At 35.3% G+C, this 15,835-nt stretch overlaps 1 protein-coding gene across 1 annotated transcript; it reads left to right on the forward strand.

Annotated features, from left to right (window-relative positions):
* Nucleotides 1–4,324: 4,324 nt before the first annotated feature.
* Nucleotides 4,325–14,252, forward strand: LOC127800991 (deSI-like protein At4g17486). Its single transcript, XM_052335730.1, has 4 exons — nt 4,325–4,592; nt 7,721–7,973; nt 13,011–13,298; nt 13,564–14,252. Exons 2-4 carry the CDS (start codon nt 7,760–7,762, stop codon nt 13,812–13,814), a joined length of 753 nt encoding a protein of 250 aa, XP_052191690.1. The 5' UTR covers nt 4,325–4,592; nt 7,721–7,759; the 3' UTR covers nt 13,815–14,252.
* The last annotated feature ends 1,583 nt before the right edge of the window (nt 14,253–15,835 follow it).

The raw sequence follows: 15,835 nt of genomic DNA on the forward strand, positions 1-15,835 counted from the left end.
TGCGTCTATCCATATGTTTTTAATATCCTTTGGTTTATTACTGCAAGTGATGGTTGGTGATTTCATCATTATTCACAAGTGTAACTAGGTTAGCTTAAATGTTTGAGCGCTTCCCGTCATTCGTGCCGAATGCTGACTAAAAGAGGAAAAGTTGCAACTATGTTCTACTAGCCTCAGGCCCTCAAGGGATCAGTGATGCCACACTATTCAATTGCTCTCTGGCTGAAGAGATGGTCGCCTTCTCCAAGTCGTGGATCTTGTCAACAATCAATGCCCCCAAATAGAGGTACCCAATTTAAAGTACCGGTTTTCACCTGTCTAAAATGAATGAAAGGATATTCTGCATTTCAATGGTGATCTTGTATAACAATTCATATGAGCCTACCACAGTGACAAGCTTCTAAGAAATTGAATGTGGATGTTAAGTTCAGATTTCCATAACATGTTGGTCGCACCCATTCATTGATGGACTACTTTTTGTGTGTTCTTATGTTTGTATTTTCCTAAAGAAGTCAACAGTCAAATAAGAAAAGAACTCAATAAAATATGTAGATGACAAGCTGTACACAGTACACTATTAAACACCCCCCCCCCCCCCCCCCCCCCCCCCCGCCTCCCCAAAATAAAATAAAAAAAGAAGAAGAAGAAGAAGAAAGAAAGAAACCAAGCTGTACACCAAAACAATTAAAGTCATGGCAGAAAAGTTGGTCCCAGCATATGATACTTGTTTCTGCTGCATTCATACCTTGATTCTTTCTGCTGCTTGTTTCCTATGGCACTGAGATGGAGTTGTTGGTTCATTGCTCCCAGAAAAAGACAAAAATGAAAAAGGAAGAAAAAGAGGAGAGCCTCAGTTGTTGCATTGATAAAGATCATTATTAACTTCTATAAATGTCCCTACTTTTCCTAACAATTGTCAAATTCAAATTTATTAGGTGGGTACGCCTAAAATTTGTGTGCGCTATCACTATTTATATCTAAATCATATTTTTTTATTGGGTTTTTCTATTCTGTGAAGTGCACAAAATAAGCTGCCTTAAATGCTTTTCTTTTTGGTACACAAACACTTTCTATTGCTTGCAGGTGAATTAAATTTAAATGCATTTTTTTCTGTGACAACACTTTCTGTTAATTGAATTTATGCTAATAAATAAATATATTTAATTTACAAGAAAAAAAATGCATTTGATGCAGCATTTATCATGTGCGGTTAGGGCACAGGATCTCTCTTTTTTGGTTCGGTCCATGGATGAAGTTTCTGGCTATTATTTTCAACCAATTATCCTTATCCACTCCTCTCCATAAGGTTTTGCTTTTATTTTTGTCGTTTAATTGTTAAGCAACTAGTACCATTTGGTTGGTCATGAGACGTCACATCCCCCGTGGAACTGAACTGGTAATCTAGCTAGCTGAACCTAACCAACCCAAGCCGCCATCATCATTATTATCAACAGTTTTATTGGATGAAATTATATTAAAATAAGATTAAAATATTTTTTAAATTAAAATATAAAATTATTAAGATAAAATTAAGAAGTATTTTGAATTTTTTATTAAATTATTTGTTATATTTTTAAAAATTTATTAAAAAACACACGAGTTATTTTTTTTTTATTTGTAAAGTTTAAAATAAATTTATATGAAAGGAGAGAGGTAAATTTATCTAAAATATTCAAATAAGTAGTCAATTAATTTTTTTTTTAATAATCGCTAGATAAATTTAATAAATATAATAAAAATAAATTTTATTTAAAATATTTTATATATATATATATCTTAATTAACAGACGGTAACTAAATCGGTTATGTTACTCTTTTTTTCCTGTTTAAAAAACAAAGATATGTGCACCCGAATGATTAACTGTTGTTAACCCCCAAAACATAACAAAGATCAAATGATTTGTTGTATGATAGAAGCATTACACACATCTAGTGAGTCAAAACCAAGTCCATCAGGACGAGATAAATTATTCAGTATCATGCTGATATTGCGTTGCCATCTTAACGTGGTATCGTGATTTAATAATAAAATGTCAATGTATTTAGATGGAGAAAAATAAATTGTATTTAGATTCAATAATTATACTGTAATAGTTGATAAAAATAATCTTACGGCACACTCAGGGTAAATGTCAAGTGATTAGGGTATGATAAGTTAGGATTCGTACCAATAAGTCGTAAGTTCGATTTCTTACCTTGTGCAATAAGACAAAACGTCTACCTATAATTTACCTCTCCCGAGCGACCAAGGACCACGTAAAGATGATAATCCCAAAAATAATGCTAGGACTCATGAGTCATCTATCATGTGGTGCATCTTTATTAAAAGAGATTAAGGAAACTATATGCCATTATTTTCTCATTCTAGCACCATCTTCAACGAGGATACGACATATAATTAATATAACTAATGACGTCATTAATTATGACTCTTAATATTATTTAATTAATAATATAATATTATAATTTAATAATAAATATCACAGATAATTATGTATGTATTAAATTCAGAGTACATGTTAAAAACAATAAAGTAGTATCAATGTTATGGGATTAAACAATTCAAAGAGGATTCACTTACTTTTTCTCCTTATGTACCTAAATAACAGAAAAATAACCATCTTTCCTCCCCTTCTCATTTCTTTTTAGGCAAAAGGCATAAAAATTCCCTCAATTTTGTTATTTTGGTTGTGCGTCACTCCCAACTTAGATTTGGATCTATTTTATCCCTTAATTTTTAATTTTATAGTAATTAAATATCTCGATCTTCAAAATGCAACGAGTGACTGCACGTGATCTAGCGTAAAAACTAATACAAAACATCAATTGAAATTGAAAATGTGAAAAATAAAGAGCATCAATAAAACTCTCATAGAAGAGAAACACCAACAATGACGGAGAGAACATGAGAGAAAAAACTCACTGCTTGGTGTTGTTACTGCCATTGTAAGGCCACATCAATTGATAATATGATTCTTCGAGTGCTTGTAGAGCAAAGGTGTTAAAGTCACGTATATTACCACCCGCTTCATCTTCAACAAAACCATGAACCAAACTGTCGCCCGTGTAGAACTAGTATTGGCCAAGCTTAGACTAAGTGAGACCACACTTGTTGAAGTCATCAGATATGGTGGCAATAGAGATGGGGCTGGAGAGTTCTTACATCAACAGGTGTATGTGTGTGTATATATATTATTTGGCTTAAAGATTTTTGTCACGTATAATACAATTACGTCATCTCACTTCCTCAATTGCTCATGAGTGAATATTACTTGATAATTGAAGAATGAGATGTGTAATTGTTATGAAATTAAAAATTAAAAGAGAAACGAGAAGTTCAAGTCCATATTAAAGATGTCACGAAACTAAAATGACAAAATTAAAAGATATTTTTCTCCCCTTACCTTTATCTTAATAAACCCTTCATTCCCTTCTCTTAAAACTCTCAAATATAACCTCACAAATCCGAGTCAGATTGGGTGTTCTCAAAAATCTGTCCATGCCATACCATCTTTTTTTTTCCCCTTTTCGAGTTGTTGTGATCTAATAATGATCTCCTGTTAATATAATATAGATATCTTCAACGACAACCACTGCTTCATAGGAGACAGACAGGGCCCAAAGATCTGAGGACGATTTTTTCCAACTATCAGCAAAAAATGAAAGAAATCTTGGTCATTATCCTCAAGTGACTGCTGCAGCTGCATGGTCACAAATAGCATTTCTGGTAAGCAGTCTGTGTCACTGTCTGTCAGTCAATGAGGATTCAGCTGTAAAAAGAATGGTCTAAATCCATCAGTAAGCTTACATTCAGCATAATGCCAAAGCTGGACTCACTTACTCACACTTTGACTCTTTATCTTCAGCAGAGTCAAACAATTACTGAATTTTAATTTACGCTGAGAAAAGAAAGAACAAGTAATTTCATACTTCATATCAAATAAGGGGGGGGGGGGGGGGGGGGGGTTGGTTAGGTGTTACAATTTATAAGTCAAAAGCTAATAATAAACTGATACAATACATACTGTTAAATTGGAATTAGCCAAAAATAAATTCCTGGCCATGTTGGCATGCTTACATGGCAGCTTGCGATTGGAGAGCTTAGCAACAGTGGACAAGAATTGGCTTGGCTTACCAACCAAAACCAAAGATTCCAAATTCCAAACGTGCCATTTTAGCAACGGCCATTTTATTAGCCAAAAAGGAGGACAATTATATTAATATATAAAACTCAATGCGACATCGTTTCACGCAGGCGAAATCGTCCTGTGCACTTAAACGGGGAAAAAGTCAATTTCTGAATTTTCCTAGTTAAAGCATTCGGTGAGAGAGCGAGCATCAAGCGATTCTCTTTCAGCTTTGGATTGGATCTCTTGATTTGTAATTTATCTTCTTTTGGTGCCTTTGACTGTGCTTTAAAGTGACAGCCGTTTCAGTAGTCACAGCTTTGCTATTCGCCAGACCAATGTGTGGGTTTCAGGCATATATACTCCACTCTCTGCTCTCCAATCAGCAGTGAGAAAGATGATGAGATCTCCTTCTTGCAGTTTGGCGGAGAGATTCATTTCTTGATGGGTCTCTTCTCGGATGAGGTAAATGGGTTTTGGGTCTCCCTGATTCTCAGTTTTCTTTAATGGGTTTGGTTTGCTTTTCTCTCCCCCTCCTGTTTCCTTTTGATGCATTGTTGACATTTGTGGTCTTTCTGAGAGCTACATTGCTGGATTCCGTTATGAATCCGATCTGTTTGCTGTCCGATAATTTATGGGTTTATCTTTTCTTGTTTGTGGGTTGTCTTCGAAATTCTTCTGAGATTATCATTGGTTCCCGTGTCTCTTGAGATCCCAGATCTCCATTCCTATGAAGATGTTGGAATCTATTAACTGTATGTGTTACATTTCTATTCTTCTTGTTATTTATTTTGTATAATGCATCACCTATAGCAAAAGTTTTGATTTGTGGGTGAAGTGGGGATTGAAACTTTTTGTTGTCAGATCTAACTAATGGGTTGGTGCTGTGCTTTGTAAATATGAATTATTGACAGTTGATGAATATCTCAAGTACTTGCAGCCTTGTTTCCACATGTGACCGGGCTTGCCTGGATATTCAACTTCTGAGGGCTGATTCAGTCGATAAAAACAGAGGACTGTTAGAAATTAGGCTTCTGCGGTAACCTGACAACACCTTGTTTGTTTACCGCTCTTTCCTAAGTTCCAACTACATATCTTTCTTTGAGATGTTCTACTCTTTGAGTGATTGCTGGAAGGTTTTCTTTTTTCTTTTGGTTTTTTTTATTTTTTTATTTTTCGCTGGGCAAGTGAGGAAGGTTTTCACTTTTGTAATTTTTGCTTTGCTAATCATGAAAGATAGAGGACTACACCCATGCATGGAGCTTGCCTCTACTCACTGCGGGGTAGGATAGAGGTCTTTTGGGGAGATCCCGCACCTAGCCAGGGAACACAGCTGGGCTCAACTTCGCTGGAGTCTTGTTGGAAAACTTTGTAAAGTCACTTCATGCACTAAATGGCAGTGAAAAGGATAGTTTGATCTGCAATGGATGCATTTATGTTATCTTGATGGTTGATAATTTGAGAGAAGATGAAAAATTACAACCCATTGATGTTTCTTGTGCAAGAATGCAGGAGAGAGCACGAACCATATTTTACTGTCTCCAGATTTTATTAGGTAGAATGGTATGAAATGACATTTTGGCCTAGGATATTGGGTGTGTGATGCCTCAAACAATGAGGAATCTTTTTGCTTCCTAGAATAGAGTTTTTCTGAGGATTATTCCAGGAAGACTTTGGCAACTTCTTCTCAGCAACATGTGGTGTTTGTAGAAGGAGAGGATGAACTTTTGATGTGGAGAAAGTTTTTATCCATTGCTTGACGGTAGTAATGAACTGTTTCCATTTTTTATTTATCAAGCAGAATTTTCCTTTGGATGTCAGTGTTGGCAGCTTAGAGTACATTTACTTTATAGGCTTTTGCACCCTCTTTCCAGCTCCTTCTAGTAACACCCTTGGTTGTCCAACATAAAGGGAGTTTTAAGAAGATTGCATGGACTCTTTCACTGTGGGGTTTGATTAAGCAATCTGGTATTTAATTGACTAAGCAATGAGTTTAGGCAGTGGTGATATCTTCTGACACAATGGGGTATTTAATTGAAGTAACCATATATTCTCCTTCTATAAAGTTTTTAAAGATGACCTCTTGAAATGACTTCTCTTTCAAACATGAAATGGATCTATCATTCGTTTTTTCATGACTATGAGTGTGTCATTACTAGAGAATGGAAACATGAGCTCTATTGTGAGGGACTTTAGTTGCTGGGCATTTTATTATTGTAAATTATCTGGTATAGTGAAGTAATTCACAAGTAAAATTGCCTGAAAGGAACCACCATAAAGGTAGTGAACCTGACAAAAAGAGATGAAGGCCTAAGAAATCTTATCTTGATGGAGAAGTTAAGGTCCTTTAAAAGCGTTGGTCTGTATGATCTTCAAGGTTCTCAAATGGTGAGACCTGATGTTCTACTGTTGACTGTAGAGGCTATTGAAAGGCTTCTTATCAAAATCTATCAATTATTATTGAATTCCAATTTGACATGGTAATTCTTTCTACGATGTCCTGAGCTTCTTTTAAAGCATCCTTTTAAATAGGTAGCAATTCATGTCAGTGCATAAGTTTCCTAGGGACTTCTGCTTTGGTTTAATATTTTAAATTCATTTTCTTCACTGCCTTCATCTCATTTCACTTGCAAGACGTTTTGATGATTAAACATGTGCAACTGTTTATGCCCTTCAGTGTACTTTCAGCATATGCTCTTTGATTGTAATTTTGTTTGCTAGCATAATTGCAAAGTCGAACATCCTGCTTTACTTGGGTTCCGTTGCTACTGTCTCTTTCATTATGAAAATCCTTTTCCTTCCCAGCTGAGGTCAGCACTGGATATCCCTGTTTGGCTATAATGCTATATTACTCAGGCCTATTGATGCAATATATTCAGTTCTAAAGCAATAAGCTTGGTCCCTCTTCATATAGTCAGTGCAATTAATCTCCTTGTGGTTTAAGATTGTCTATGATGAATATATTTATTTGTATTTACAACAATTCAGAAAGTTACTCATCGAGTCCTGATATCTTACTTGACTGTCTTGTATGGAAAAGAAATACTATTCTTCTACATCTTCTACTACAATTTGAAACCTTGAACATGTGGACCTTCTCCAAGTGGTCGTGGAATTATGAATTATATTGAAATAAAGGGAAACTGGGTAAGATCACTGAAAATAAGCATCAGTATGGTTAGTTAATTTATATTTCTAGATATTTATCGCAATTGTATAGGCTACTACAAGGAACTTGAAATTCTGGGCTTATGAAGGGATATGCAGTGCATCTGTTCTAATCTCTCTTTGATGCTGATGTCCTTAACTCAGTTTCATATTTTTGTTACATGTTTAAGATTTTTAAGTGATTGAATAAATTCATTTGTTTCAAAACATTAGGCCTTCAAAACAGAACATTGTTTTAGGATTCCTTTGTTAGTGAAAGACTATAGTTAAGCAAGCACGTGGAAATTGTATGCAAGAAGATTTTGCTTATACTTTTTTATTACATGTACTTTTGTTTCAAATTGTTAGGTTCATGCATTTTGATATCGTCCCATTTCATTCAGTGTTGATTCTTTGGACATTTACCTCGGTGTCTTATGTTGCAGGTTGGAGTAGGTATGTACTGATTCCCAGTCTCACCCTTAATGATGAAACCTCTATCAAAAAAGAGATGGTGCTCAATAGTGCCCCGTCCTTTGCAAAGCAAATCAGCCACCCATTGTTGCATTTTCCCAAAAGTGAAATCAATAGACTCTGATCATGGTGGTGCACCTGTATATCTCAATGTCTATGACTTGACACCTGCCAATGGTTATTTCTATTGGGCAGGCCTTGGTGTATTCCACACTGGTATAGAAGGTCAGTTTAGTCTCTTTATCTTGATGTGTATGTCTTCCTTGAGATGAATCTTCAGGTTCAAGAGTTTCTATTTGATAACAGTACCTTGACTTATATCAAATATTAATGAGCTTCTGATTCTTAAATATTCATTTCTATTTCTAATCAGAAATATGAACCATATATTTTATACATTATGACACTAGTTACATACACAACTACACTGAAGAGGACAAAACACTTCATTCTAGGAGGAATAGTTGTTAAACCAATTACTCATACTCCAATATCCTCCCTGAGGTATTTTCCCAGTGTAGCTTTTGTGGAGGTATCTGTAACTATTATAAAAAATGAATCAGAAAAGACACAAGGTTTCGTTTTTTCGCCCAAAAATAATAAGATTTTGAATGGATTGATGAAAAATCTAGCACTTATGTGTTGAACTACAGAAGCTACAAGGCTCGACCAAGCAGTTGATGTAGCAGAATACGAGTAAGGATGCTAGAGATGTCAAACGGGCTGCTTGGCCAGCTTGTTAGTGTAGCTAGTGGGTTAGGCCCACCGTACCCCTTTATATAAGGTTGAACCAAGCCCAAAAACCCGGCCTCATCTAAGGGCTTGGGCTCATAGGCTTAGATCGGAAGCTCAACCCATTGTGCCCCAACTACCTTTGATTTTATAAAAAAAAAAAAAAATTCTAAATATTAAATAAAGCAATTTCAATTTGAATTTTTGATATTTAATGTAATAACTCTAATATTTTTAAAAAATAGACAATGTCACAAATTTGCAATGACAACAATAAAAATTATATAAATATTATTCATATGATCATTTTGTTTAGACAAAGAGTAATTTTTATAACAATATAACCTTTCATATTTTTTATAAATATTATTCAAATATGAAAAGAAGTATATATCTCATAGACAACCATTGTAGTTCAAATTTGAAATATGACGTAATTTTTATAACTTTTAAATATTTATAAAAATAGTATTAGGAGTGGAATTAGATTATTGGATCCCATATTAAAAGCCTCCGTTTTCAAACTTTTTAACTTCTAATAGATTTTTAGTTTTCATTTTAAAAGTGGAATTTTCATATTAAGTAATATATTTATATCTCACTCATTAATTAAATAAATATATTCTTATAAAATTACTTTTAAAATCATTTAAAAAATGCACCAGCTCATCAGGCTCAATCCGTTAAGGTTGGCAAGCCTTAGGCCAAGCTCATAGGTTGAGCCAAGTCCTAAGTTTTGTTAACAGTTTGGGCCCAAGTTTGGCCCGTTTAATTAACAAGTCAAGCCAACCTAGCTTAGAAGAATAGGGCCAAATGGTGGAGCTTGGCCTAGCCTAGCTTGTTTGTACATAAAAGAGTTGAGCTGAGCCCGAGCTTAGCTTTGTTTGGGCTCGGCTCATTTATTTATAAAGGCATATCATTTATGAGCCAAGTTCTATAAGAAATGTTCAAACTCGATTTGTAAACAATTTTTTGTGTTTAGACTCAATTCGGGATTAAATGAGCCAAATTTGAGCTTGCTATTGAGCTCGTTCATGAATTCATGAACGAGAAGTTATAGAGCTTGTTCATGCACAAACTTGTTTCTTGCTCATGAACAAGCATTTATAGATGAGCTATATTTTAATGAATAGTTCACACAATTATATTATTTAACAAAATCATAGATTTCAAAGCAAGAAAAAAAAAACCAAAATAAGCCTTAAAACATCTTAGATATATATACATATATATACTCTTATTAAATGAACAAACAAATGAGTTTTTAATGAAATTTAAACGAATTATAAACGAGCTTGTCATGAACATAAACAAGCTGAACAAGCTTATGTTCGAGCTCGGCTCATTTATTGGATGAGCTCTAAATTTTTGTTCGAATTTGTGTATTTACTTAATAAGCAAACATAAATGAGCTCAAATCAAACTCATTCACAAGCTGTTCACCGAACATATTAGTTTGTTTACACCCCTATCAACCATGTAGTAACGAGCAAGGGATGCATGCAATTTACATGCCACACCCCCTATGGACGTGTGCTTTATATGTGACTGCTTCCTAACTAAAACTAACTTAAGTCTATGAAAGCTTTTGAATAAGCTCGCAAAATACATAATAACCTAAACCCAGCGCACTATCATTCTTCATAGAACTTAATTGAAAAGAAAATCCACCTCCTCCCGTTTTCAGAAAGTTTGAGTGGACTACTACTTCCTCTCCAAAAGTAACTAAAAATGTAAGTCAAATTACTTTGTGAACCTTGAGATAGGTTCTTGATTAAAATGATTTATCCACTTGAAAAGGAATGCAGGTAACAAGTGTGTGCATCTCTCCCTTTTCCAATAAAACAATATGCAATTTCTAGAATTTTTAGTTATGCATTACATAGTGGATCTTAGGCTTCTTCAGTGTCAAGGGAGGTTTCCTTAGGAAAAATCAGCTTGTAATATATGTGATATTCAGTTACATCAAAAGGGGGAAGAGGATGGTGGGCAGGCTTAGCAATAATGGATTTGCAATAGTTCAAAAATGTCTGCAATTATAAACACTGTCACAAACCAATCCCATCAGTGTATTAGATGTATTTGGATGTATTACTTGATCTTTGGAGCTTAGAAGTTAAGTTTAGCTAACATTTTTGGATTATGTGATATAACAAGTGGTATCCTGATGCTGTTGATAAAATTTGTTAGAGGTTGACCATAGCCCAAGATCATGTTTATATGTGATTTAGTAAGTCATTTTGGCTAGTTAGGGTGGCAAAATGCTGAATAAGGGGAGATTATCATGATGCTATTTACATCAGCTGTGTTTTATGAAGGATTTGGATATATTATTTTGTACTAAAAACTCATATGTTAAGCTTACTATCACTTTTTGGTCCAAGGCCTGTGGTGTAACAAATGCTATTAGCTACCGATATGCATTGGTTGGATATTTCATGTGGTATAGGCTTGGAGAACAGAACTTTTAGTGGAAAAAAACAAACAGATAGAACCATGGGGTTACCTTTCTTGAAATGATGGTTCCTGAGTTTCCCTGTCATTGTTGCATTATTGGTTCAATCCCATGATAGTTTGTTGGTAGTGATTACAAGTTCGTGGGTTATTAAGTTGCTTTGTCATACTCCATAAACCCCAGAAAAAATTAACAGGAAATAAACAACGCATGAAATAGACTACTCTCCATCTACATAATATGAATGTGCTCAGATTTTGTAGAATAGTTGCTTAAGTCCATCATTCCCCTTGTCCACAAGCCTTTTGCAAATGATATGTCAGAAAACAACATATATAGCCTGAAGTCTCAGCAACAGAGTTGGAGCATAGTCATGGTGGGAAACAGGTGTTTCACTGAATTACATTGTTTTTCTCAAATTCATGATGAAGAAAGCCAGTTAGTTTTTTTTTTTTTTTTTTTTTAAAGGATCACAATGTCAGCAGAATTCTTGGCACAATGAGTTTTTTGGTGGTCATGTACATTCATGCTTCTTTTTGTATAAGCCAACTAGAAGTGGTTTGGTCACTGTTGGCATGGCAGCTGATTCTTGTTCCACAATCTTTGAAGAGTCATGGTTTGCCAGTTCTTTTGAGAAGTTAACTATTTTATAGATGATGATCACTTTGCTTTTGGCTATAAGAGGAAGCTTTTTAGAAAGTGCATCTGAAATAGTTATCATTTTTTCAGTCTATGTGACTCCAAATTCTTTTGCTCAACTTGACTCAACTCCATAAGCCTTTGTCCTAGTTAATAGAGATTAGCCACATGGATTTGTTTCTTCTTTTTGTCTCTATAAAAATCATGTTCTTGATAAGTCAAAGACAATAACGTCTTTCTTGTGACCTTTCCATGTTCATTAGGTGACTACAAGGTTTTAGGAAAACAATGAATCCTTTTTTTGGGTCTAACAAGTTGTCCTTTTAACTATCTGTACATGCCAATCTGAGTTCTTCCACTTACAATTTAATCAATCTAGATTTTGAACTTTTAAAAAACTACTAAACTATTACAATTGTTATCATCTTTTATTACAGTGTACTAGATCTTATGACATAACAGTTGACATATCTCCTAACTGAAGTGATGATAAAAAAAAGAAAGATACTCAACAACATTATAACTATGTTAGATATCTCACATGCTAAAAAAGGAAGTAAAAAAGCCTGCAACACTTATCATTTCTACCCAAACTTATAAACTCATCATCATCAACTGTAACTTATCTTGACTAAGTTAGGGTCAGTGGCACAGCATTCATAAGGTCAATTGACTTCTAAAAGTCACACTGAATACAAATACATGCAAAAGAATTACAGTGGCAAAACTTTATGTTGGATGCCCTTCCTAATGCAATCCTCTAGCAAGGGAATGATGAGATAAATAGTTACAACCATCTTCATATGGAAAAATTTCATAAGGTGGTAGTGACTAAAGATAATAGATATCATGATATGGTCGTGTTCCAAATCTGATAAACTAATTGTCTTTAATTAAAGAAAAGCACATCAAATAAGTCATGACAAGCAGCGGCAAAAAAAGGAAGATAAAGACCAAAGTGCTTGATGATTTTATCTTTTTTTTTTATTGCAAATAGGCAAATATCCCCCTCCTATCCAGGTACTTCAGAAAAATCCAATGGGCATTGCCACGCAAATCAGTTAGGAAACAATAAAGAACTATGAAGACCAAAGAAAAATTGACGGTTATGATGTGCTTTTTGCTTTCTTGAAGTTCCTTCCTCCACCCCAGGAGTGTAAAACATCAAACACTGAAGCTTATGATCTATGAGGTATACAACAAACTTTAAATTATTATAAACTGGAATGTTATTACCCTCAGAAGTTTCACTAATTTATGAACCATATTAACAATTTATTTATATTGTTTAACAATAATTTCTGTAGTATTTGCTATATAAGGTTTAAGCATTGGGTAACTAAAAGCTTACTTTCTCTCTTTTTGTTTTGATATGAAACCATTATTCACCAAATGGAAGCATTGATTTCTAATTCTCCTTATTTACGTGGTTACAGTCCATGGGGTAGAATATGCTTTTGGAGCCCATGATTATCCAACAAGTGGCGTCTTTGAGGTTGAACCTCGGCAATGCCCTGGCTTCAAGTTTAGGAAGTCAATATTCATGGGAACAACATACTTGGACCCTGTACAGGTTAGAGATTTCATGGAGCATCAGTCCTTAAATTACAGTGGTGATACATATCATTTGGTTGTGAAGAACTGCAACCATTTCTGTGAGGATATATGTTACAAGCTGACTGGTAAAAGGATCCCAAAGTGGGTAAACCGACTAGCAAGAATAGGTATTTCTTGCTTTTCCTGGTACCTACCTTGTCAATTCAACTTATTTTTTGTTTCTTTCTTAAGCCCAATACCCCCACCCCCAAGCAGAAGCATGTCGGTGCAATTGTTCTCAGTGTGCCTGACCCCAATTGCTTTGCATACACTTTTAACCATCTTAACTGTTATGGATAAACCAATTATTGAGGCAGTTTATTTGGTTGTGGTAGTTGTTTTGAGTTTCAGTCTTATCATTCCTGTCTTCTCTTTTTTCGGTGTTTCCTTCAGGTTCACTCTGCAACTGCATACTCCCTGGGGCTCTCAAAACTACTTCTGTCAGCAACGACCCGAATTTCCAAGGGTATGACAGTGAAAAGAAGAGACTGAGAAGCTCATTCAGTTGCTTTTCATCGATTTCGATGCACCAGAGGGAGAAGGAGGTATCAATATCCTCATTGTTTCTACACTCCCATTATAAAGGCTGCCTACCACCATGGGAGTTGAAAAAATCAAGAAACGGCTCCTTCAAGGAAGGTTGAGAGAACTATAATCTAAATTTTGTTCAAGTATCACAGGTCAGACTGTAATATAGCCCTCATGACCGAGGTGATCTCGCCTTTGTCCATCAGCATCTAGGAATTTAAAATCTGCAGAAATTTGTCGTGTCGCACAACAGCAGAGAAGCTTGTTTTATGTTCCCCCTCTTTTTGCTACCCCTTAGTTGCAGAATGAAGCTTTGTTGTTCCCTGTAGGATTGAATGATGGTGTGCAGAATCATAGGCAGAAGAAGAATTCAGATAGGTTGCTGTATTGTACTTGAAACAAACGCAGATGAACTGTTTATTCATTTGCTACTTCAATTGCTTTTGGGAAAATAGATTTTGGCTTCATGCCAGCAGATTTATCTTTGAATCTCTCAAGTTCATGGATTGTTTGTGGCTTGTACTGGTAAAAGTTGCTCCATGACTTTCAATTCACCCACAACCTGTCTGCATCTGGCCCTCTTTTTTTAGTACTCTTCTAACTCCTTAGTGTTACTACTAAAAACGGTGTCTAGAAAATTTTAAACAGAAAAACTCCCTAGTCGTCTAACTCTTTGGTCTGATTCGGACCAAATATCAGTATCTTATTAAAAGATTGTCATAAGTTATTTGTTCAGAATGCATATTGTTTAATGTTACAAATTTTACGTTCATTGTTGACTGCATAATATAACTCTTCTCCTTTATATAAATTTAGAATCCACTATAGATAAGAATTCATTGACAATGTTAAATGGTATCATTTGTTTTCTTTAAAATAATTTTGACATGCACATAATAATCTTTTTAAATCATTCAAAAGATACACTTTTTATCTTTTTAGTGTGAATTATAAATACCATTAGCAAGTGATTTTGAAGGTTTTGGCATCAGAATAAGTTTATTTTAATAAAACTATCTTATAAACTCTTCCAAATTAAATTATAACTATAATAATGTTAGAAACATTTTCTAAATTCTGCTTCCCAGCAACTTATAAAAAATTAAAAACCCAGCAAGGAACAACAAACACTTTATACACCATTTTTATTTTGCATATAAACATAAGTTTAATATAAAATAATATTTTCATTAATAATTATACATCACAAAATTTGATACTTTTAAAAATAATTATTAGTTATTGTTGTTACATGATTATAATAATAAATTAGTAAAAGAGGAAATTGCTAATGAATGACCCGTATGACTAATCCGAATGACGAATGACTCTCCTAAGGTATATTTGAGCAATGGATGACTCACTCGGGGGATGACTCCTTCGAGGGTATGAGTAATGTGTGGATTGTCCAAACGATGAGTAATTATCGGGAGAGATAGGTGAGTCTACCGGAGTGGAGTGACAGCGATTGATGAGTCTCTCAGGGGTCACAACAACTATGGATGAGTCTCCCAAGGGGTCACGACAGCGATGGGTGAGCGAGTCCCTTTGGTTAGGTTGAGAGCGATAGATGATCTGCTGGAAAGAAAATCGATTAGGGGCCCAGGTGAGAATCCCTACGTGGACCCTCTGATACTTAAGTCAATCCCTCGTAGAAGTGAAATACTTGAAGACAAAAAGTAAATACGAGAGTGAGAGGTTGCATACCGAATGAGAGGAAAAGACCCCCTATTTATAGCAATGGGAGGGGCATCCATGTGTCGAATGACCCGATTTTCTTGGCGGGCATCTTGGAGGCAGTTTTGACCGAGTCTTGCGGGGTTGTTGACGTGATGGTGCATGGTTGAGTGCTCACGCAAGCGTCCGCGGGTGCACGCGCAAAGACGCACATTAGGCACCCCCGAGTGACCTTCCTCGGGGGTATGAAGTACCCCCAAGAAAGTCTCTCGAGGGTAGAGATGGAGCCCCCATTCTGCAACCACGCTGTTGCGTGGTAGGGGGAATGCCCCATTCTTTGGCCACGCTGCCGCATGGCAGTGTGGGGGAGGGAGAGGTGCCCCCTTTTCCCAATGGAATACCCCTGAGAGAGTATCTCAAGGATGGGGGTAAAGCCCCCCCTTTCTTTAGCCACGCAACA

Source organism: Diospyros lotus, chromosome 5, assembly GCF_014633365.1.
Source record: "Diospyros lotus cultivar Yz01 chromosome 5, ASM1463336v1, whole genome shotgun sequence".
In the NCBI taxonomy this organism is placed as follows: Eukaryota; Viridiplantae; Streptophyta; class Magnoliopsida; order Ericales; family Ebenaceae; genus Diospyros; species Diospyros lotus.

Bases quoted from the DNA above. Each gene is read 5' to 3' on its own strand.
- LOC127800991 (XM_052335730.1), top strand. From the start codon at position 7,760: ATGATGAAACCTCTATCAAAAAAGAGATGGTGCTCAATAGTGCCCCGT. The intron at 7,974-13,010 runs GTCAGTTTAGTC...ACGTGGTTACAG, and splicing joins ATTCCACACTGGTATAGAAG to TCCATGGGGTAGAATATGCT. The intron at 13,299-13,563 runs GTATTTCTTGCT...TGTTTCCTTCAG, and splicing joins AAACCGACTAGCAAGAATAG to GTTCACTCTGCAACTGCATA.